The sequence below is a fragment of the Pyxicephalus adspersus genome, chromosome 3 (genome assembly GCF_032062135.1).
Source record: "Pyxicephalus adspersus chromosome 3, UCB_Pads_2.0, whole genome shotgun sequence".
NCBI lineage: Eukaryota > Metazoa > Chordata > Amphibia > Anura > Pyxicephalidae > Pyxicephalus > Pyxicephalus adspersus.
The window spans coordinates 132,675,564-132,701,661 of record NC_092860.1 but is presented as its reverse complement, the minus strand read 5'-3'; the positions used below and the strand labels follow the sequence as shown (position 1 = coordinate 132,701,661).

The following is a 26,098-nucleotide window of genomic DNA, read 5'->3' as shown; positions in this document are numbered from 1 at the left end:
TCAGATTCGTTTGAACAAGGACCTTCGTAGCAGGATGACCAGGTATTTTTATTTTTTATAATCAAAGCTGTAATTTTTTCAAAATAATAAATGTTGCCACATTGCTTTTGAAGATTTTTTTTAATATTGTTGTTACTAAGTTTCCATCTACTTTAAAGATAGAAAGATACATAACATCACAGTCCTGACCCCAGTAGTTCAAAAGGACACTTTTTATCAGCATACCTTTTCTAGAACAGATAGACGTCTGATGATCAGCAGACATCTACAGATTGTTTCATTGATCAGCTTGTGAGAGGGAGACCACAGCACCGCAGAGCTGGCGATTGTTGACTTTGGAGTGGCAGATGGATAATGTGCTGTACAGCCAGGCATAATAAAAATGATTATGTACTGAGACAAGTCTGCTCCCTATCAGAATTCCCTCCTCTTGTGGTTCAATAGACAGGATCTTCTTATGGTGGCGGAGGATTGCATTGCAGCCCTGTAGGAGGCATTCAGCTCTAAAGAACTGTGGTTTTTGTGTGTGTTTAAGTGGGACTGTGCTATTGGATTTGAAAGCGACTGGAGTAAGGTGCTGTGCCTTTAAGGGCAGTATGTTTGTTTAGAACCTCCTCCTCCTCCTCTCTCAGTCTACAATGTGCAGTTAGTTAGCAGACAGGCTCTGCGAAGCAGCATGCACAGGCTATTCTCTGTGTATACAACAAGGCTGGAGTGACAAGCTTTTGCAGGGAATAAAACTTACTGTGCAGATACCTGTCTGCTTTCAACTGCATACACTTGAGTTTGAAGGGATATCGCAGTAATACAGAGGCGGAACAGACGGAGATGCAGAAATTCATTCACTGCCTGAAGGATTGCTCTGGACGCTGAAGGCAGGAATCACAATCAACTCACTTGATCTATGACGGGAATATAAAAGCTGGTGCTCAGAAAAAAGAGAAGTTGCTTTTGGTCCTCGGATTGGTGCGGCCACCATGCGTTTTGGATAAACGGCTAATACCCCATGTCCGCCAGATTTCAAACTTGAGATTATAACAAGTTCTTCTTCAAAAAAAATCAGCGAGCCTCGAATTGGCAAGCTGGTATACCCAGCTTGGTGAAAACTATTGATTTGTTTTTTTTTGGCTTCTCTTCTACTTGGCATTGCCCAGTTGGTTTTAACTAATGTTAGCGGGATTTGTGAAGAAGAAAATGTGTGGCGTTGGTTTCTGGAAGCTGTCCATCTCTGTGGGGTTAGTGTTGGTGATCCTGAGCGAGGTGGCACCTCAGCCGTGCCCGGCTCAGTGCACTTGTAGTGGGACCACGGTGGACTGCCATGGGTTAGCTTTACGTAGCGTGCCGCGCAACATTCCCCGGAACACTGAACGACTGTGAGTATATCTCTTCATGAATGCTTATTCGTAAAATTTGTGCTTTATGTGTCTTATTACAAAAGCCACATCTTGGGGTTTTACATGCCACTGGTGTTAATACTCAAGCAACATCTAAAATTTCTATCCTACATCTCTCTAGTGTTAGCACTACCCCTTCAAAGCCATAAGAAACATCTGAAGGCTTGTGGTCAAAGTGTTTAGACAACCTTGCATGTACACACTTCAGACAAATGCCAGCCTTTCTCTATATTAAAATACCAGTTGCTGTGTTCAGTAGACCAAGCTAAGCTCTCTACGCAGACCAGTTTCTCAAGAGCAATGTTCATTAATATTTATGCATGATGTGACATAATCAGTGGCGCAATTGCCTCTATCGGCGCCTGCTAGGTTCACAATTTCACCACCACTTTCTCTGGCCATGGAAAGCAGGCGCATCCATCCTGAAACTATTTCCTAATGTGTCTGAATGTAACATTTCCAAGCCTTGGCTTCAGCTGAACCACCACACTGTAACAGCACTTTAAACCTCACCAGAGCACAGTCCATTACACAGCGTAGATGACGTCAGGGGTGCAGCGAGAAAAAGTGGATGTGTTATCAGCATCACTTTGCTTGGCCATATTTGTTTTTTGTAAATTATGAATTCTTAATAAGAAACAACTGCTATAGTACAAATAATCTAGGCGAAAGAGAGGAGACAAAGCAGGACATGGTAGGCAGAGTGAGGAAGAAATTCTCCCAGATTTTATCTCATTCTGTCAGTTTCACTTGAAGTGTAGGCTGGTTTACTGCACTGAAGACTTCTAACCATCGCCTCTTCAAATTTAAACACAGCTGTCCTGAAATAAATGTTATTGGTATCCTCAATCCAACTTTTGTACAGATTTACATGCAAGAGCTTCAAATTGCTACAGTGTTGTCTGGATCAGGAAAAAGGTTTTTCTTTTACATCTGGTGTTATCCCTGATCAGTACCAGGGTAATAATTCAAACTACAATCAACCTAGCAGACTGTTGAGAGATCCCATACCATGTCCAAGTGTTGACAAGCCAAAGTTTAGGCAAACATTACACTGAACACACTGCCATCTAGACAGAAGCCCTAAGCAATATTGTACTAAAAATATGTCACTACCTGTCCTTGTCTGCTGAAGGTTTTTATTTTCATGACATAACTTTTGCTTTGTTTAAAACCTCAGTTTTTACATACGTAACTCTAATGAAAGACAGAGTGCATATGAGAAACTTTTTTTATGACAATGTTGGTGTGTGTTCTGTATTAGGCAGTGGCAATCATTTTGGCTTTAGGAGTAGTTAAAGTCGAAAAGGAACAGATGTGCAAACAAACTTTTTTTTTTGTTTTTGTTTTCCAAAGTTTCTAAAAGTTTGTTGTGAATTTACTGGCCACCAGCAGCAATGTTAATTCAAATCTCTGCTTAGCTGAACTAGCCCTCATGAGGGCAAGGTTAATTTCAGATGTTCAACTCAGATAGCAGCTAAATTATAAGCATCCTGGGAGATTTATCAGTCCTTTAATGATAACAAAAATTGTCAATGTCACTCTTGTTTCAATTAAAACAAAAAATTCCAAAGTGAACATTTTTTTTCTCTAGCATCTAAATTTTTAAATTGCACCATAACGTGGAACTTTTGAACTTCAAAGCCTTAATATTGACATTTTTTTAACCTAGTTATGTTTGCAGAAGGAAATTGGTCAATTATACTCTATCTAAAGTCTTCATGCATGATTGAATTTCATTAATAAGTGGAGAAGTTTTTACACAACCAAAGTTGTGTCATAAATGATTTATTGTTATATCTAGGTTCAGAGGGGTTTTTTTTGGGTACATAGTGTTTGAAATGTTTTGATAAATATTGTCAGGTTGTAAAAAAAATTATGCAAACATATGTAATTCATGGTAATAACACTAGCCTAGGCTTTGATTTAGAAAAAATCTTTAATTGTTGTTTGATGTTTGATGTGTGCATGTGCGTAATGTCTAACTAAAATTAGTTTATGATATTCTTTTCCAAAGCCAACATAAGTCATATTTGGAGGATCGTTTGAGATAAGACACCTAAATGTGTTGCTTTATCAAGTGAAGTTTGGAACAGTGTTATCTTTTGAGATAATGATGATCTGAATAGATTTTTAAACCTTTTAACTTTTTTGATAAGTGTAATAAATACTTGTAGAAAATTGCCTTTCTGGGACTAATTTTTTTTTCATTTCCTATTTCCAGGGATTTGAATGCTAACAATATCACAAGAATAACCAAGACAGACTTTGCTGGTCTGCGACATCTTCGCGTTCTGTAAGTATTGTTTTTTTCAATTATTATTATTGTGTAATGCATTCAGTAGTTAATAATTTAATGCTGCTCATATGTCATATAAATTTAAAACAAATGACTGGAGTGTCTAATAAAATTGGTAAATATTTTAATATCTATAATTAATTTCCAGTATGTTTTATATTATCCAACAAACACAAAAAAAGTGTCAAAATGAAGATCTACGGTCTGTTTGTAACAAATGTGGTACTTATAATCTTTTTGGAAGTTCTAGGCGCAGCTTGAAAGACTTAAAAACTTAGTTATGCGAGTTATGCATTGTACTAAAGTAACAACTGTCATCTGCAAGTAATTAGTTATAATTGTCAATGTTTTCACACACATTTGTGAAATTGGAGGGTACTTCTGTTTTGTCTCAGCTCAGTCAACTATTGTCCTATTAGAAAACAATACTTTAGTTGGAAAGAAGGAACTTACTCTGGACTGTAGCTGTGTGTCTTGTGTGTTATGCAATCTATGTCAATCCACTGCATTTTCACAAGTGTTAACACTTCCTTTAATTAATCAGGATGTTTATTACACATTATTATAAGCACGTGTAAGAATTGGCCCTTAGCACACATTGCTATATTATTTAATCATTCTAGTTAAAAAATACACTAGGTATATAAAAAACAACTATCGCTCAGACATAAAATCTATTGCTTAACTTTTTCCGATTATTTCGGTTAAACACTATTTTTTATTGGTTTATGTATTCTGTACTAAATGAGTAAAAAAAAATGTAAACTTTTTACAGTAATGCTTTCATGTTGTATAATAGATTTATAAAACTGTGTAATATAAGACAAGAAAGGGGTTTCTTTATTCACTTTTTATTTCTTCGCCTTGAGTACCACGATCAGAAAGGTCAGTGTTGTCATTATTTTAGCTGAACTTTAATCGTGAATGTGGACTTTTGAAAAGTAAGTTGTTTTATACTTTGTCAATGAATAAAGGCAGTTATCGATGCTTGCATAATCAGTTGTATGAAAAAGCGTCTTTCTAAATTTCAGACAGCTTATGGAGAACAAGATTAGCACCATTGAAAGGGGAGCGTTTCAAGATCTGAAAGAGCTGGATAGATTGTAAGTATTTTTAATGGTGGCTTAAATAGATATTGTATTTTGTGCGTGTCATTGTGCGTTTAGAAACAGAATAGTCTAAGTTCTTTATACTCAGTAGTTTAGCGTTAATAGTTTTCATCCTTTTTTTTTTTTGTAAAGTGCATTACATTTTCAAATTTTTGTTAGAAATTTCCCTGGTTCACATATAAAGAACTAATAAAAACGGGAGGAGGAATATTTTTTTTTTTACTTCTAACCCTACATTATGACCTGTAGAGAGAAACTGTTTCTCAGTGAAAGTTGAGTTTTCACAGAAACTAAGTCTCACGTTCTTATGTAAAATAGCTGCCTCGGGCAAGAAAACAGTTTGCATAATTCTACTCATTGTCTATTGATGATCAGCAGGTTTTCCAATAATCTTAGCTATGGTGCTGTTTGCAGAATCATTATAAAGCTATATTAGTCATTGAGTAAACATAAATAACTGGTATGGTTAAAGGCAGCTTTCCAAGGAATTGTTACTTTTGAAGTTTGAGAGACTAACTAAGCCTGATTAGGTAGTTCATTTGTCAACACTTTTATTGTGTATTGGTTTTCTCCACCTGATTTAGGTACTTTAATAATAGGCACTGTACCTCTAGTTGTAACTTATTTTGGACGGTATGTTTAGTGCCATTGAATTGGATTTGCCAATAATCTTCCCATTTTTGTATTTATTATGAACTAAACCAGCACTAATAGAGATTTGATGGTTACAATTTTATTCAAATTTTTATTGGTTACGGTATGAGACATAAAATAGCATTGTCTCAAATAAACATTGTGTATGACCAGCCCAAAAAAATGAGTTCCGAAATTGGAACCCTGCATGCTAAAAAAAGATGAGGAAGCTCAATTGACTTTATCATTGCTGAAGTTACTTTCTCCAACTTAGATGAATGCCAATGATATGAGTAAGGTGATCATCCCTGTTTATTTTCTGCTATGATAGATAATTCTTTTAAATTAGACACTGCATCACTATAAATGGAAAAGAAAAAGGTTAGGTTTGGTATTCCATTTGTTAAACTGCAGTGGTTTAAACAACAATTGTGCACATTAATCAAGTAGAGTTTGGCTGAAATTTTTGGCTTCCCTGAATTGTATAACATTGTTAAAGGTTGTACGGGCCTGTTATTTTTGTGGCAGTTGTTCTGGGGGCAGTGTCGTCATGTATATGTTTATTTTCCTTGGTTTTTGTTCCTGTCTCTTTTTATTTCGAGTCATTACATCATTCCAGGACTGTTTAAATTTAGATATTGCTGCTGTGTCCAAGATAAGAGCCATAAATGACAGTACAGGGTGATTCCCAAAATGATATTGTCTGTATGAAAGATTACCAGTGCCTGCAGAATAGTGGGTGTTCTACCAGCTATATTGCTTTTCATGGGGGTGTTTCTTTTTATGAACTTCTATTTCCCTCTAGTTTTGTAGTGCAAATGGTTTGGCTTACAAGTTTGAAGTCTGTAAAAAATATTTTATTCTTGTTTTAAAGTAAAGTATATTGTTGTGTATGTAGAGTTGTTTTTTTTTTTTTTAGTTGAGGTAGCTATAGACTACTCATGGACTTAAAATGACCATTTCCCCATCTGGATAATAAAAGCTGAGTTTAATATTAGTTGTATGTCTTTAGGTCCTCTTCTTGCACCACCTAGACAAGCAATATTATTAGGATTGGGGGGGGGGGGGGGGGGGGGTCATCCAAAGTGGACTTTTCTTTATAGTAACTATTTTCAGATAAGACTGGCACCAGTATGTTTATTAGAGATCTATAGAATAACACTTGGTTCTTTTGACCACTATCTTTTTATCCTTTGTTTAGGGTTTTTCAAACATTAAAAGTGTTATACTCCCGCTTTGAATAAGATTGGTTGGGCTGTCTATGGGCACTTTAAGACAGAGGTATCTGAGAATTTAGAATCTATATAATCCTGTTTCAAGGCCAGTTACCTTTTAGCAATTCATGCTGGAAATGGCCATTGCTGAAAATCTGTTTGCTTTAGGTTTTGTTACTTATTTGAAAAATTGTGTGATCTATTCTTTGACATTTTTCATAGTCTTCTAGAAGCAAAAAGTAACATTTTGAGTTAGAAGCCACTTCAACACTACCAACTGGTGTGTGATGGTTGAAGGATTGGCAGATTATAGTCTTCTACAGAATCTTTCTTGTTCATGTGTTAGTCAATGTTATAGTCAACAAAGACTCAAGTTATATAATGCTACAAATTTACTTTTATTCTACATTTACTTGGATAGATACTTTAATTGCAAAAAGGTTTATTCATCATACTCATCTTTTTCAACTGTTTCTACATACTGTATTAAACGTTGAGAATAAACTTCACCCTGAATAGTGGGAACAGATTATATATATATACCGCATGTGGAAAACCGCATGAGCTGCTAAATTGTACTCTGATAAAATACTCTTATAAGAGCTGTCTTAATCATAGCAAATAAATAATTTTATTAGTCAGAAAAAGATTTGGGCTAAGAATATATTCAGTTTTACAAATCCAAATCTCTGTAAAGCATTGTGCTATTTATTGATAAAGTTTGTTTCTGTATACCTTGTAGTATACAATTGCTTGTTTTGAAATTGTAATCCTCACCAAGCTTGCTGTGTGGTTATCTCAGAGCAAATTCCTGAAACCTTTTGTTTTCAAAATATACAACCTTCCATAGGGGTATATTATGCTGAAGGGGATAATTCTCCTGCCATCCTTAAACAACCAGGTGCATAATTTATTTTTTTTCTCTGTGGGACCATGACTGCTCTAGTGTTAGAAACCCACATGTAGCCTGTACTATTAGTATAGATGTGTCTGGGTTCTTTTTTCACCTATAAGGTTTCTTTATTATTGTTTTGGAAGGCCTATTCACATAAGGATAGGGAGTTATCCCTTCACTGTCATTTAAAATGGGGAAAATATTCCATTTAGTGACTATGGATCTTAATGAATATTTTCTCTTGACCTATAGATTTTTTATTTTTCATGTTTTTATGTTTGTATTAGCTGAGATTACACTAAAAGGGTGAAGTCTATAAGCGTCAGAAAAACACAGGTGAAGGAACCACTTACCCTCATGAAGTTGCTCCCTTGTTGGTTTGGGATGCAGCAAAATCTGATAGCAAGGACGATAATGCATAAATAGGAATGTTGCCTATCACCAGTTCTGGCAAGCTGTTACCAGAAGCAAGATTGTTCATCTGATATCTGTGTATAGGGCCTGTAAGTTTGTCTGCAAATCAACACTTTGGATATATTGTAAAATTTGGAGAAAGTACCAGTTAAAAATAGTAAAAAAAAATAAATTAGTTGCCAGCGCCTCAACACTGCTCTGATTTTGAAAAAATCTGCTACATTTTACTATGGGACTTTTACTTCCAGGAGTGTCAGCATCCTGGGTCCAGGCAGTTCTCATTGGTTTCTATGTCTGACCTCTATCTAAAATGGCAAACAGTACTAATGTAGAGGTTTTCAGGAAGAACCATGTGGAGGTTCCAGGAGACATTCCCAGAATTATTTGTTTTAGTTTGGAGTTCTGGATCTCTCAAAATCAGACCAGGATTTAATAGTGCATACTACAGGAAAAGCAGTATAAGTGTGAACTAACTAAAGTCAGGTATGGCTTTGTCTAAATTAATTAGTGTTAATGTTTAAAAAAATGTTTTCTATGCAATTTTTGCAGTTGCTCCTTCTCTTGGTGCAGGTCTTGGAGTTATTTGGCTCTTTGATAATAATGCAGACCTTGTGTAGCTAATATCACGTGTCATCCATTGAGATCTCCCTCTATCAGCTATTGTCTGTATTTAAAAGACAGGAAAAAGTAAAATTTCAGGACAAAGAATATTCCTGATTTTTACAAAAAAACATCCAGTCTTCCTCCCTAGCCCCTGTAAATATATACAGCTTAGACACCCCACCCCCTTCCCTGCAGGCTTTTACTTACCTCCTGCAGGCCACCTACACTTTTAGCCTGGTCATAAAATCTAGTACCAAGTTTTCCATGCTTGTTCTCTCACGTCGCATAGACATACCTGTACTGCAGGAGCATGACGCTTCTAGCTAGGTCTATGGAACTGTTAGATTTCTGCTGGGCTGAGAAAAATCGGACCGGCAGGAAAAATCAATACACAAAGGACGTTTGGGAAGTTTTCTAAAAAATATATATATTATCAGACCTGCTGTAAAAATCAATATGCAATAGGCATTTGGGAGGTTTAAAAAAAAAATATATATATATATACATATATTTATATATATATTTGTAGTTGCAACAAAAAAGTCTTAAAGTAAACATTGAACTAAGTGCATTAAAAATACATGATATATATTTGATACCTCATATGGTTCCCTCATCAAAGGTCAAAATATGTTAGATATTTCTTCAACATTTTATATATTTTTTTTTATCTCTCACTGTCCCATAAACATACCTGTACTGCAGGATCATGACTCGTTCTTAGGTCTATGGAACTGTTTGATTTCTGCACACTGGGCTGCAGAAAATGCGCAAAATCGGACCTGCAGGAAAAATCGGCAATGGGTGACTGGGAGGTTTTTTAAAAAAATAAATAAATACATACATATGTAGTTGCAACACAATAATGTCAGTTGCAACACAATAATGTCAGATATTTCTCCTAAATTTTATACAAATCATATAATAAAAAGTTACATGGCAGTAGTGAAAGTTATGTATATAGGTTGGTGAATGAACATTCACATCTTATTTGTTGCCATAGATAACCCAGACAGAGCTGTGTTCTTCCAGTGTTTATAAAAAAAATGTCAGAAATTTGTTGTGGAACTACAAGCGACAGCCCGTCCTGACCCCTGATATACAAAGATTTCTTCCCTGTTAGTGCTTTAGGCCGCGGCGTCTTTGCTGAAATAGAATGTCTTTATTGGCAGTTCTCTGGCAGTCGTATTTTATTCATACTTCACAGTTCATAAGGCAGGCCTGTTGTCAGGAAATTAGAGTTTCTGAGCGTGCACTGTCCTGGTTGATCCCCGGCCTATCTCCCGCTGTTCGTTTTTGTGCTGTTGAGCGTTAAGCTCCCAGAGCTTTCTCATGTGTTTCGCACATAGGCAGGTCAGTCAGATGAAGTGGCCTGGACAATGTCTGCCAGCTAGTTCTACTTGTTGGCTTCCCTCATAAGTGTCTTTATTACTTGATAGGCCCAAGTGTCGGCCCATCTGTTTTTTTCCACAGCAACCTGTGGAGTTCCAGCTGTTTGTGAGGTAAAATGATTTGACGTTAAGTGATTTATGTGCAATCCTGCATTCAGTATTGTTTCCTCTGAATTTGTAACGCCTTATATAATTTTAATTCATCGACATTCCTGCAACCTTTTACTTACACTGGTGTCGGCCATTTTGTATTCCGTCAAAAAACGGCTAACTTTATACAAAAGATGGCTATCATTTAATTTTGTTTTGGATTAATGTATTCATTCAGTAAATGATTGCAATAGCCAAAAAATATGTTTGCTTTTGCAGATCCTAATCTATACTGGAAATCTGGTTGCTATTGGCCCCCATACTTTGATACGATTCATTGATCTGTACACTGCTTTTTTTTTTACATGTTCACATGTTTAGATGAATGTAACATGAATGTAACATGCATTGCTGTAATTTGCTTGCAGTCTTCTAATATTAGTCCATCCCAATCCCTATAAATGGACTATGTGGCCAGTACCTGTCACTCTGATTGGGTATACCAGCAGGGTTCTAAAACGAGATATTGTGGAAAAAATCTTTTTTAAAATTTTAATTTTTTAGACTTCATTTTATTTGGACTTTATTTGGAATTACTTTTTGTTAACGGAATCTGCAGAATAATAATGCCTGGATTGCCAGAGTATACATGCTAAATGAATAGGGACAAGTGCAGGTCCAATTTTCTGGTATTTACTCCTGATAACAATAAGACAAATTGGGTAACAATAAGACAATTTTTTCTGTAAAAAGTTGGACCACCTAATCTAGTAATGAAGATGCCTTCTGTTCTGTGTATGTAAGACATACACAGTCACGAGAAAAAGTAAGTGCACCTTCTTGATAAGGTTTTGCATTTCAGGACATGATAAAAAAATCATCGGGTCCTTAGCAGATCCTAAAATTAGGTAGATACAAACTCAGAAACAACTCATGAGTTTATTAAATCGTAGCATTTTTTTTAACCTCCCTGGCGGTATGATTATTTTAGTATTTTTAAATTTCAAATCGGTACATGTGACATTTATAAATGCTTCTAATTTTAAATTTCCCGCCAGTCCTGCCCCCCAATGCACACTGCCCGCACACACGTTGCATGCTCGCCCGGCATCAGCATCCCCTAGCCTCGTTTACACGCTGGGATGCGAGACCACAGGGGACACAGATGCCGGGTATCGCTGGAGGATGCAACGGGCTCGTGATGACCAAGTAAGCCCTCAATTCAACCCACTTTTTGTAGTGAAATTTCCCCCCGAGCCACGCTCGCGGATTACTGCCAGGGGGGTTAGGAAATACTAACTAAGAATGTAGAAGTAGTGTGCAAAGAATAAAGTAAACCTTACCACTTCCATTAGTAGGGCAGCCAGGTGTTGCTAATCAAAAACAGGTAATAAATTGATCATCAGCAACTGTGACCACTTCTATAAAGGCAGAAATATTGGCTAGTCTGGAGCACTCAGGTGTGTGTTTACACAATGCTAATGATGAAAGACATCAGCATTGATCTGAGAGAAGCAGATGTAGCTGCCCACCAATCTGGGAAGGGTCATAAGGCTATTTTGAAACAATTTGAAGCCCATCATTCTACAGTGAGAAAGGTTATTCACATGTGGAAAACATTCAAGACAGCTACCAATCTTCCAAGAAGTAGACACTCAGGCAAATTTACCCCAAATTATACTATTCCACACTAAATCTCAGATTCAACAGGCCCTAGTTAGCATGTTACTGTTAAAAGTTTGTGATAGTGGAATTAGAAAAAGACTGAACAAGTATGTCTTGTTTGGAAGAGTTTCCAGGAGAAGTCTCTTCTCTCTAAAACGTTGTATCAGTTGCATCTGAACAAACTACAAGATTTCTGGAACAAGACTGATAAAGTCATAACTTCAACTTATTACTGCTAAAGGTGGTTCTACAAGCTAATGAATCATGGGGTGTAGATTTATATATGTTTAGCAGCTGCTAAGAAGCAGATTCTTTTTTTTTTATTATTATATCCTGATACGTAAAGCCTTAGAAATAGAAGGTTGTACATTATTTTTCTCCAGACTGTTCATATATACATCTATATATATTTATATATAAAAATATCAACTGTATTGGAGAAGAATAATGCCATGTCTGTGGCCAGTAATGTTAGAGTTTAGCACACAGTCAAGGTATTTTCTACATTTTAATTCAATCTGCATGAGATTTGTGTAACTTTTATGCAGTCAGCAGATTACAAACTGTATTATATCACTGTCTAGTAGCATGTAGCATAGCCGGGTCGCCATTCTTTTGTTAGTATGTCTGCCTAGATCTTTTTAAAAAGTCTCTGTCTGAGAAAAGTGAAGTAGGAGGACAGAAGATTTTGCTTTTTTTGTTGAATGCAGACCAAATTCTATATGAACACTTCTTTTATAACCGTTCCCAGCTGTTGGCCAAGAGTAAATATTTCATATTTGTGAGGAAAAGCCGAAAGAATCACTTTTGTTTACAACTGCCAAGTCCATCTGATGGAGGTACATTGTTATCTGACAACCAATTCATCTCCTTGGACCCTGAAATTTCCAAGCATTTCTTAGGCAACCTACAGATACAATGCAAATATAGTTCCTTTCATGAGGTGGTCAAACAAGGAACATTGAGAAGAGTCATCGTTATTCCCTAGTTGGATATTCCCTAGTGAAAAAAAAATCAAGCCTTGCAACTTTTTCTAGGAACAAACTATGACCGAATGTAGTGTAATGTATCCCTTGGTGAGATTTTTCTCACTACAAATCCTAAATATATTAATTTTAAACTAAAGCTGTATGAACAGTCAGAGGTGCCCATTTATTAGGACTAGAAAAAGGGAAAACAGGAACAAAACGCAACACGAAAGTATTGCCAATAGTAACGAATCTGATGCATTGGATTTTGTTATGTTATAAAGTACGTCATATTTTATGTATAGCAGACAGGTGACCCATTAATCTAGTGAGAACGGTCTTCTCAATACTTATTCTATTATATGTATAGGTAAAAATAACAAAACTTTTACCATTAAACAAAAGCAAAATGCCTGTGCAAAAGTTCTTTACTCTATAAATATCAGAAATGTACCACTACCAAGAATAATGATAATTTGCACAGATTCTTATATCTGTGTTACTATAAAAACATGTCTGGCACCACAGAATACAAATGCCCCTTCTATATAGGGTTACGGATGGTAACTAGGTATTAGGTAAACCTAGGTTGGCATATGTTGGTGTTTAAACTGTGCTCCTAACACGATGATTTTATTACCACAAACAAGAGTTTCTGGTATGTACTGGGACCAAATTGAGTTTTGAAGTAATTAATATGCTTCCTATATGGGAACAAATGGGGTCGGAAAAGTATTTAATATACTCCCTATACAGCCTTTGATATATACTGGAGAGGCCTGCATTTCAGGTTTTTTCCACCCTTGCTGGAGTGTTTGTTCTATTGTTTTTTATATCCGATCATCTCCCGACCAACAATGACTAGACCCTTATACAGCTTTTTTGTAATGTTGCATTAAGTTTACCGCCAGACTCTCAAGCTAAATTAAATGTTAAAACCATTAACATCAATCAGATCGTCGTGTTAAAATTTGCAGCATATAGCACAATATGCCATGGAGACTGGTAGGACTCCTGTGTGGACATTAATTTGAAATGATGGTGAGAAAGTCTTTGCAGACCTTTTCACAAATTCCCAGCCAGTGGTGCTGTTTATTTTTCCCATGTCTATTTTTGTACGCATCCTTCCCTAACGGTATTCGCTTGATGTCTCTTAAAATTTACAAATTTATTATGAGTTACAAAAAAACAATATATCATGCTGAAAATTAATATTTCTTATTTTTACATTTGCTCCTTTTTTGTTGCTCTGCTCTTTAGTTTACCTCTGAGTTTAGCTGGAGGCTGGATTCCACGCTCACATTCCTTACATTTTTTAGGATGCATTGTTCTCTGACTGTATAGCTGACTAATAATTCATATATCTGCTATAAAGCCTTTTCACGATAGGGTGCATCTTGAATGGGAAGTGGATTAACTGATTACACAGAAATATCCACAACGCTCTTTTTGTTTTGCTCCATCTTTATCATACCTTGCTTTGGCCTAATCCTTCAATGGCTCTGATACATAAAAAGCAAAAGCCCGTGGATATGGGCTGTCAATAAACAGTTTAAATACTTTCTTGTGTAAGTCAGAAAGCCCTTTTGTACAAAGATTCTAAAGAATGATCACATTATAAACACATGCATTTCAGTCAGTTGACCTTTTATTTTTATAATCTGTATATATTTTTATGCACACACTCCCAATGGTGAAACATCTGGGTAGAAAATGGGTGATCAATTCTTCCCCTAGGATTGGTCACCTCAAATTTGTCTACACAGACAGGGATAGGCCAAAGTACAACTGCTTCTTTAATTTGTCATGTTTTATACTGCAAAAGTATTTTTGTCACCATTACCATTACCAAAAACTTTGTTGGACTCCTATTTTCCTTTGTACATTTTTAATTAGTCAATCCAAGCATATCCCAATATTTAGTTAAATTTATTGTTTTCTTTCAGACGTCTGAATCGAAATAATCTTCAGGTTTTACCGGAATTGCTGTTTCTGGGAACTCCAAAACTCTACAGACTGTAAGTACAATTGGACATTATATTCTGTGGTTTAGAATTTGTCAGTGTATTAGGAATAGTATGACTAGTTAGTGTAATTGAATGTTTGTTTTGTCTTGTGACTTTAAGAAATAGTGATGTTAATTCAATAGAAATTTATATTGCACTAGTACAATGGGCATCAAAATGTTGGGCTATTGTAACAGTGTGCCACATGAGATCAAAGTATTATATTATCAGCAAAAGTGGAGAAAATAACATTTTTATTAGATACTTATTGTAAGTATTCAAATATTGGAAGTTTCCATGATTCATAAGATTCATATAATGCTATAGAAACAAATTATTACTTAATATTATTTTGTTACCTTGAGTGATTAAATATTTGGTTGCTGCACTTTTTTCACTTTTGGTTAATTTTGCTAATAGACTGGCTAGGTTTGGTTGTCTTTGGTGACATATACTAATTACATACAATTTTTAGTTTTATACCTGATGAAAAGAAGTGACTGGCTCTGGGCAACAGACAGTTGTTAGTTTAAGCACAAAAATATTTTTAGGGATGTTATATTTGTGAATTTTTTAAATGTATGTGGTTACTACAGGTAATGATGTTATACAACATAGTATTATTATTTTAATTTAGCATATTATTTTATAGAATATTTTTATTTTTATTTTATATTTAGCATAGCAAAATTTACATTCAAACCAGGATAGGTACAAAGGGTGGTTACAATGGTCACATTTTGTATTCATATAGATTTAAAAGTAGAGGTACATAAAACTAAGGGAACCTTTTAAAGAGCTTATTCGTAAAATACTGGTCACTAAATTGGGAAAAGCTGCATATGATTTTGATTTTGTATTCCGGGTCTGACACATGGTCACTATAGGTCTTTTTCTAATTGGCCAGTACTGGTTGCTGATTCTTTAAAGTGTATAGAGATTAAAATTTAGGCATTTTAGATTGAGGTGTGGGGAACACAAGCTCTCAGGTTGGAACTTTGCATTGACGGCATGAATGTATGTATTATTTATGTAATATTGTAAATCTGCCTCAATCCCTAGATTAGGATTTTGAGGAGTTGCTCTTTAATAATATCTCTTAATGCAGAAAGTTTGGTGTTTGTGAGCTTAATTTACTAAATATATAAGCTTTTAGGACAGTTTAGATAATTTATCAAACGTGCCTGGGGAAGAGATCACAAATATCCCAAAGGCTTGCAAATTTAATAACTTTTAAACTATGAAAGGGTAATACTTAAACTCCAAACCTTTTGCATTACTCGATCACTAACATGGTACAACTCTGCTAGATTGCCTAGAAATAGCACTAAAACATTCATCATTTGCTTAGCGTCAAATAACAGGTGTGCCTCCATTTAAACGTCATCCTAAATCTCTGTAAATGTTCTTTGTAGTGTTTTGTCAGCTCTTATTTTAAGATTATTGGCCTTTTATGTAAAACTCCTCCCAATAAAATGAACTGAATTCTTTTCTAGCTTTGTAATAATATTTGAGTGATGAGCTCATATTAGATAAATTCACTTTTTAATCCCACACATGTCTTTCCCTTGATTCTTATCTGCATTCCTTGCCGGGACAATTGGAGATATAGGACAAAGGTTAGCATTCATCTATGTTGTTACAACAGGTACATTGCAATAAAAGGCCAATTCAGTTTTAAGCAAGGCCAGTGATGTTAGTCTTAAGGGGATACATGTACAACTTTTAACCAAGAGATGAATGTATGGTAAATGTCAAATAGACAATATTGCAATGTCAGAAAATTGTGTGAACATAATTGGACCATTTTCGGGCTCACCTTTGCAGGCATCCACTAGTTCCAGTTTCTATATTTGTCTGTTAATAGGACTCCCCATGGAAGACATGGCAGCCTATTGTACACTTCTAATGCTAGCATAGAAATGTGATGGTGGCCGTAAGGGCTAGATTTTACCTACGGCCAGCCCTTGACACCTAAAGCAACATTCCTGCTAGAATCTCCTATTTTACAAAGACCATTTTATTGTTTTACTGGTTCTAACCTGGCTTAGAATATTGTTACAATGTGTAAATAGTTTTTATGACAAGTGAATGAGATTTGTGACTGATGACTATGCTGATAAATCCGACCTCTGTTTATAGGCACAAGTCTAATGCAGTGCTCAATCCAGAAATTTTTTTAAGCTGGGTGGGAAGAAATTGTAGGCGGGTGGTAGCAACTGTATTGTGACCAAACTCTTTAGTAACTACCCAAAAACAGCCAGGTGGGTGCTGAAAAGTGCCGGGTGGTGCGCCCAGCTAAAAGGGCCTGGGGAGAACCCTGTAATGGTAGATTTAGCCCCACAGATGTAGAATAATCTTTAAATATATTGCATTGAGGAAGTATCTCTTGTACAGACATTTTCTCGTGGAAATGAGAGCATTGCTTTGAAAAATATAGTCAAAAATCCCAGAAAAATTTTTGGATTTAGATAAAAAATATATATGAAGTACCACATTGCCTATACCACATTTAAATCTAATTCAATGACAAAAATAGGTGATTGAGCCTATGGTAATGATAATGGTAATGGAAATGTAGTCAATCAAATACATAAACAGGTAAAACAACTGGATTTTCTGGTGTGGGGCTACCGTGGAAGACAATTTATCATCCAGAAAACCGCCATAAGTCAGTCCGAAATACTCGCTGAATAATTGACTTCTAATGTGCTGACATCAGGTGTGGCTAGAAGCTCATATTGTATTTCATAATGCTTTTCAGTGCTGTATGCGAGAACACATTAAAGGGAATCTGGTGAATAAAGAAAGGGGGTACAGCGCTGTGGCATCTGCGGTGTTAGATTTCACCTGCCCAAGGCTTATTGCTGATCAGACCATAAAATGAATATCTACTAAAAGCACATCCAAGCTTTTAGAAATGCATTAACTCTTTGAAAATACGGCAGAATCGATGACTTATTACACGCCACACAAAACTCCTTTTAAGAAGGAAGCTGTAGCTATCACGAAAGCCTATTGAAAGGGTGCTCTTTACTCACAGACCACATGGACGTTGATGGATTTGTATGATGTGCACTGTCTGATGGGCATTTTACACATGTCAGACAAGTGTACAGCTTACATTTCAATTGAAAGTACACATTCACTCCGTCCAGATCTTTAAATCAATCTACATTTCCAGATGCACACTGGCAGAAAACGCTCAATGGATTCGGCAGAAGGGGGCTTGCAAGCAGTAAATACCCTACAGATAACTGTGAGCAGGGCTGTAATTAGAGGTGAACCTAAACATTTATGTGGAAAATGTATTTTTAGGATCTATTCTGACCTGCACTGATTGCATTTATGTGTATGCCATTGTGCACATTGCTGCAACACACATTAAAGTGGAACTATAGTTAAAAATTGTGACCAGGCGGTTCTTTGCACAAGGGGTAGGCGGTGTTCCTTCCGCAATAAAATAACCTTACCTACCTGATTGCAATTTTTAAATACACCCACATGTCCCTGTTCCATTGTGCGCACTACCATCTTCTTCCGTGTGTCCTGATCTTTAGTTATCCTGATTGGCTGGGCCAGGATGATGTAACTTTTGCACATGCGCATGGGAGTTCATTCAGTCTTGGTGGCCCTGGGAATGCTGGGATACCCAGCATATGCCAGCATCGTACACTTAGTGGTACAGTAAAAAACCTCAGCTGGGAAAGGGGGAAGCAACACAATGAGCCTGATTTATTGAAGCTCTCCAAGGCTGAAGAGGATACACTTTCATCAGGTGATCCAGTAAACTTGGAATGGACCTAGCAATGGATTTACTAGCAAATGTTTTAAATCCTGGACCAGACCCATTCCAGATTTGCGGGATCACCCAGCTTCACCGATGAAATGGTGTCCTCTCCAGCCTTGGAGAGCTTTATTTACTCAGGCCCAATTAATCAAATAACTTTCTACAGTACAATGCCCTTGCACCTAGCAGGAGAGAGCAGTGACAGATGAGCTTACACTTTTATTTACAGAGCAGGAGTAGGGGAAAAACATAAAAATCAGGTCTCCTCCCTTGCCAGACATAGCTGTGTGGTGTTTAGAACTGGATAGAGAAAAATACAATTGTTGACAGGTAAAACTTCTTACTACTTTGCCTTGAAATTAGCTTTGATGTTGTTATATTGTCACAGGAAAAAGTGAAAAAGGTGTCCTTTATGTAACATGCCAGCTTTTTGTAAGAAAATTACTGGAAAGTGAATTTTTCAAAAGCAGAATTTGCCAGATTTCTACAACTACACAATAACTAATAAAGAGCAACTGAGGGTCTTGTGATCACTCTTTGCAAGCCTTTTAGCCCCTGTTCCCTTTAGTGGTGGTTCTGGTGCTTGCAAGGAAAATGAACAATTAAACACCAATTGAAGATTTTATGGTATAGTCACCCTGCTGCCCTAGGGCACTGGCCCTCAAGTGCCCTTTGCTGAAAAAAGTTCAGAGAAACAGCCAAGTATGGGTTTATTGTGCAACATATCGGCACTTTTGGATGTACAGTTGACAGCACAGGCATAAAAAAAATGTCTTCGCCCACAGTTCCTTAGGAGAAGAATAAATCCCTGTACTTCAGAGTTTGTGAGGAAGTAAGGATTTGTGCCTGCCTTCTGTTAAAAGAAGGCTACTGCTGTGAAAGACACACAAACCTTCACCGGCAGTAAAAAGGGCCTGTCTGTTTCTAGCATTATGTCTGACAGACTGATTTGCACTTCAGACAAATCCACATTTTAAAAGGAGATCTGTGCCGAGCGCAGGCTGACCTCCTTCTGAAAATGCTAGTTGACTGGCCATCATGCTGATCAGATGGCTGCAATACTACTTTAGGTTATCCAGTATGATTTTAAACAATAGCATATGCTATATAATATTATTGTTACATCAACACAAGACCTGGCTTGGCAAAGATAGGACCATTTAGCTTTGTTTTTTTATAGGCACCTTTGTACAGTTGTGGTATTTATGAAATAACTTCTAAACAAAGTAAAAAAAAAATATTCCACAACAATATAATTTTTGCATTTGCAGAGACATGAAATAACATGGAAAACATAATAATAAAACATTTACATTAAAATTGTAAATTCTTCAAGGTGGACACCCAAGAACACTTGCACATACCTGTTTTTTTTCAAGTGTCTTAGGAGCTTTCAAGTCCAGGGTGGGCTACAAAAAGTAACTTCAGGATCTGAGTCTGGAGTTTTGGTTCATATCTCTCCAAAGGTTTATAAAAAATCATGTCATATTGTTTTAAATAACTATGAGGAGGGGATTAAGTAAAGCTCATACCTTGGAGGAGCAGGAAGCTATGGTTTAAAGAAGCAGCACCTTGAATTGGAAACTCATAGGGGTCCACAGAAAGTTAAATTTAGGTTATCTTTACCAGGTTAAAATATACTCCAGACAAATCTAAACTCACAAAGTAATGTGTGTGAGTATGGCGATAGGGGAGAGATGGACCTCATCAGTTTTGCTGCAGCTCTTTCATTATACAATGAGGCAAAGAACATAGAGGTTTAACAAATCATAAAAGTCAGTTCACCAATTTTAGGGTTCACAACAACTTTTCCGGATCAACTGAACAAAATTTTAAATATTGTTGCAGACAAAATACCACCCAAATATCAGCTTTGTGCTTAGCTGTTTACCTGGAGTTACAGTGTACACCAATACAAATCCAAACTCCACATTTATGGTTGGTATGCAATGTTCTTGGGTTTAGATAACCCGTAAATGCAGTCTCATAGATGATACATCATACCTGTGGAAGTCCTAAATGGAATAGTTACAAGCAATGAACAACAGTTAGTGGAACACCTCAGAAAGTAAAGGAAAGATTGCTTTCCACAGTGGACTACCTCTCCAACTGTGACTTGCTCTAATGGACGCTGAGTGCAGCTCTGCTCCCCCAGCTTCTGTGCATACTAATCATTAGTTGACCTCTAGTTGTAAATGAGATGCCAGGTGAAAGGAGCTGCATGCTTGTTTCCTAGCCTAAGAGCAATATGAAAGCAAAAGAGGCTTCAGTGTATATGAATTATGATTAGGCACGGTCTATTGCCGCCAGCGGTCTACTATACTTTCCCTTTGCTGCCTGCTCCGGTTTCTCTTTGGACGGGCTCACAGAGCACCGCATGGTCAGGTCAAGACGCTCGCATAGAAATAGAAGTACGGTTGCAGCTGTGTTTGTTGGATCTGGAGACCAGTTTAAATAGCATTTCCATTTATCCAGTCCATTAACAGAACTCTGTAAAGTAATACCAACTCTGCATAAACTACAGGACAGTGTAATAAAATCACAAGCACTTGTTGACAGATAGGAGGGAGTAGGTAACAGAGAAGCAAAATGGTTTCAGTTTAAGTGGGACAGCGGATTTTTTATTTTTTAAATAAAAAGTCATTCAGAGGTATTTATACCCAATTACACCCAATTTTGTCCAAACAAACAATTATAATATATTATATTGCTTTTAGAGCAATGTACATTTTCTTTTGTGAGCTTTTAATCCGAGATTGATATGATGTTTTGAAATGGAGACGGATGTAATGAAACTTACAAGCACAATGTTTGTGCTTAGTGTTACATGTGAAACAATGACATAGGTTGAGGACTTTGGGACGTACTGCTGCTCTACCTAATCTGTCAACTGTTTGTAACATTGGCAAGATATGTCAAAATATTGGGAGAAAAGAATGAAATGTTGCATTATGTTCTGATTAGAAGTTTGGAGTCAATGGCTGCTGTATATAAAATTAGATTTTACAGCCAAGTTTGCCTTGTAGTGAAGAGTTAAGATTGCATTTTCCTTCAACATTTGCTAGCAGTTAATGGGCAATGTAGAACTTGGCAAACATATTTCCCAGTGGGTCTGGGACACAGGACCTTCAAGAACAAAATTAATTTCACACCATGATTTCACTTACAGTTGAGTTTGTATGTTCCTCAAATATTTTTGTGAATCACGTCAGTGTTGTATTTTCTCAACTCAATCCATAACTATGTATTCTGTGTCTACCAAGGGTTCCCCCAAATTTTAGTGCATGCTTCTATCCTTGACTGGAAAGTATGAATCCAACCTATCCATCAGGCGACTCCACAAAATAAAGCAAGAACCTCATTAGCCAATAGAGGCTGTAATGGTTTGAGTGATAGCGGCCTGACATGCTGAAACTACATGTTGAAGTATCGTAAGATTTCTCAGAAGTACCCGGATAATTGCTTCCAAATACAGTCTGTGAAGAGTCTCATTTATCCAGGTCATTCTGTATCTAGGAGTTTTTAGTCCCATTTGACTGGACTTGCTCCAATAATGATGATAAAGAAGCTTGGAAAGTCGCGAAACGTTGTCAATGTTACAAGATCTAGTCCAATTTAAAGTGACTAACTACTACTAGACGTTTAATTAAAGGTGTGTTTTTACCTCTTTACAGCTTTCCAACAAGTAATAGTATATTTACACGTGTATGCAGTAAAAACAGCAAATTGTGATTTGCCCAGTGTGATATGCCTATTCAGTTTGGATAGCAGTGAGTCTCAAATTGATTTGTTCTATCTTTGTCTGTAAGTGATTCTAAGCAGTCTGGCAAGTGAATCAGAGTATGTTAGTGCTATCTAAAGGCCTCCAATCTCATTGCTATGATGTGTATATTTTACCAAACGTTGGGAAAATAAATGTAAGCGCTGAAGATTGTTGGATTCTTGATTAACGACTTGCCATCTATACATATTTTGACTTTTTCCCATTCTTCCTTGTATAAATAAAGGACACATTTGATTTTGGTAATATACGCAGATCTTCATACGGTGCACAGCATGTGATATGAACCAGAACAAGGCTTATGATGACTGTATTAACTTATTTTAACTTTTAGAGTGGCCTTTGCTGCTTGCAATCTTTTTTTTAATGATATTGTATTACTTTTTTCTTTTTTTTTTGTTCACTCTTTGACATTTGTTTGCTTTTAAATGCATTTGATCATCTGCAAGTGAGAAAGAAATTTCTTTTCCTCTTGTTATGTTGATGTATACGTTTAAACAATTTCAAATACAAACATTCCTGAATTCATCGTGCCAGCTCAGATTACAGCGCGGGGAAGTGGATGTGTCACGTATTATAGTCCTTGGCTTCATTATTCCGCAAGCCCGCTTGGCCCCTGCCACAATAAATTCAACAACAGTACCACTGGAATTGCAGGTTACTGTTGCTACGGTTACCGTTGTCCGACAGATTGACATCATTAGTCATACAGTGATCTGCCATGATAGCTACCGCTGATTCTGCTCTCTGAAGAGGACACTAAAGACCTTTTTTTCAAACGGCAAGATGGCAATCCATTATTTTTATGTAATTAAAGAGAATTGTCTACTTGTTACTTTGCAAATGCCAGCATGTTGTGTAGTGGTCTGTACATTTTCAAAGTAAAACCTATTCTTGCAAGAAAATATTTGGGCTTTCAGGGATTGGAATTACAGCAGTTCGCTAGATAAAGTGGCATGTTTTCTCTGATTCTGCCAGTGTGCAGATTAATGTTAAAATGCGATGTTAAATATGCTCTGACCGCAAGCTTTGAGATTAATTATGTGCGGTGTACAGTTCAGAGATACCCTTCTCAGCCTTCTGGGTCAGGGATTTAAATGAAAGGTGCAGGAACCTCTGATTTTTGACTACTCAGCAATGGTGGGTGAAGTTTTAAAAGTAACTGCAAACTTAGTATTGTTTTAGGCAACTTCACGGCAATGTAATTTGCTCCATATGTGAAAGGTTAACTTAATATGGTACTTTGGGTAAGTAATGAGCATTAACCCAGCACAGAATTCCAAATCTCGATAGATGGAGAGTAGGTGTGTGGCTCATATCCTATATTACTGTATGTAGGGCCTAAACACATGGTTGATGAGACCTATTATTGGCCAGGGATCATTACAAAAACTATTTGCAAAGAAAGTACCAAAGGTTCATTGGGAGGTCTGGTGGGCTGTTTTTTGAAACATATTTTGATGGCACTTTTACTATAAAGAACAAGCTTGGAGTATTAGTTTGATAAATCAACCAATGATTCTTCTGATTTGGCAATACCAGACAGGAGTCAGGTGCTCCCAAATTTTGGTTCTTCCACATGGGGGAAATCTCAACAAACAATTTCTTTGCAATTTAAAATGCATAAAAAAATTACTTGAAAGAGGCCCTGTGAACAGTATGCAAGAGATAATGGGAAATTAGGAGTAAAGACCTTGCATATAAAGCCAACCTTTAGCCAACCACTAAATATACAAGTCTAATATATATAAGAGGTTTGTTTTACCCGCCAAACACATTGTAATTGTGTCCATCCAGTCCTGCCAAGATAGCACAGGTAGGATAGTGACCTCAGTCTTTTTTATAGAAAGCAATACAGCTTGGTCACCTTCCTATTCCTAACCTTTGAATAGACAGTAAAGGAGCAGCAGCAGAATTCCTTTTTTTCTGCACATTCACTATTGGCGAGTCCAATGTACTACCTCTATCTAGAACTTCTATTCTGTGGATAACACAGTGCTAATGTAAAGACCTATGCTGGAGAATCAAAGATTAGGAAGAAGCACTGTCTAGCCAGTACATGACTTTCTCACTCGGCGTCAGCTGAGGTTATGTGACCCGTGTTACAGAATTTAGCCATTTAACAGGAATTGAGAAGGAGAAGAATTCAGTTCCAACTCAAAGGTGAGCATTTCTGACCTTTCTGTATATTTTCTGTTTAATACTTATGGGCCATTTCCCCAAGAGAAATCTAAATCTGTTGCTTATGTCCATTTTAAGAGGTTGAAGTTGAAGGACTTGTTTTTTCAGCCTACCAGGTCACAATAAGTAGAACTAGAAACATAAGCAGTCAGTTGGTGATTCAGCTTTCAAGAGTCTACCCAAATGGACTGATCTAAGAGTAATATATTTTACATTTTTTAGTTTTGAACATTCAATATTTTTTTAAATATTTATATAAAAGAAATTTCCTTATTAGAAATTATTTTATTGATCCATGCTTAATGTTTTTTTTGTACATAGGGTTGATATATTTGCATATTATGTTATTATCATGTTTTATTTCTAAAATGACAACATATTGCACAGCACTGTACAATAAATGATGATAAATCTGCATACACAACAAGTACAAACTCCACAGTAGGAGAGGGGCCCCCTGTCCAATCCAACTTACGATCTAAAAGACTCCCTTCCTACCTGATAAATCAGATTTAGTATGTAGCTTTGTTGACGCTGTCATGTCAAACTGTCTTATTAAATGCAAAGCCATTGCAAGGCTCTCATCTATCAATTTATTTGTTGTAGCTTGCTTCCATATGACAACCCTCCAGGAATACCTTTTATTTTGTATAAAGTACATGACTCATCCATTTGCCCTCCTTGTAAATCTTTTCTACTGTTTGAAAGGATCTGCTTTAAAAAAAAAATGTGTCATCAGATTTATTTTTCTTTCGTACATATTCTTCTAAAAACAATGAAACAGTAAGCCCAAAAGCTTCATGGTTGAGCGGCCACCATTTATTGCAGATGAAATGTATATTGTTAGTGGGAGTGAAGCATAAATCCTCTATCTGATGCCTTGCTGGGTACAGAAGAGCTCTACTTTTTATTTAAAGGGCTGCTAAACTTAAAACCAAAAATAATGCACAGCATAATGAGCCTGAACATTTATACACACAAAAATAAAAATGCCTAAAAATAATACTCAGTGTCTATTTTAACATCATGCACCCACTCACTTCTTGACTTATTCAGCCCCCCCCAACTAATGGAAATTATTGGGGACCACTCTCCCACAACCAGAAGCCAGTGGGAGCAATTCCCACTGTAAAAACAAGGAGAACCAGCAGACCTGCATTGGTATAGTAAATGGAAGTGAATAAATGTATTTGTTGGTTGTTAGGAAGCGCCTGATGTATGTATGTGTGTGTGGGGGGGGCAGATTGTGGCACTCGATCAGGCAATGCTATTATATAATTAGGATAAATTCCTAGGACAAAACAAATCTGTAACCAACTAGAGGAAGTAAGTATTTAGATAGTTGGGGCCCCTAATTTAGTAATAGCTGCTTTTAGATTGGTTACTTTGTGTTGCAGTACCCATTTAATGTATATAGTCGCACATGTGAATTATAAAAAAATTCCCATATGTTTTCCCTTGCACTACGGCTAAAAGGGTCTGCAGAAGCTTCCCCTAGACATATAAAAGGCCTCAGAACTTTGTCTTTTATTTTTCCTGCTGAGCTTCTCTGTGGCAATCAATAATTTATCTTCTTACAAAGTTATTGTTCCTGAAAGTTACGAGAGGAGACTAAACAAGCACGCTTCACTTGGGCCAACAAGGGCATTGGATGGCTTATTCCGG

General features: G+C 36.5%; 1 protein-coding gene across 1 annotated transcript in view; it reads left to right on the top strand.

Moving 5' to 3' along the window:
- The first annotated feature begins 628 nt into the window (after positions 1–628).
- Positions 629–26,098, top strand: part of SLIT2 (slit guidance ligand 2) — a 197,610-nt gene continuing 172,140 nt past the window's right edge. The window contains exons 1-4 of the mRNA XM_072406874.1: positions 629–1,373; positions 3,619–3,690; positions 4,725–4,796; positions 14,622–14,693. Coding sequence (XP_072262975.1) covers positions 1,168–1,373; positions 3,619–3,690; positions 4,725–4,796; positions 14,622–14,693 — 422 coding nt within the window. The 5' untranslated portion in view covers positions 629–1,167. The remainder of the gene's footprint in view (positions 1,374–3,618; positions 3,691–4,724; positions 4,797–14,621; positions 14,694–26,098) is intronic.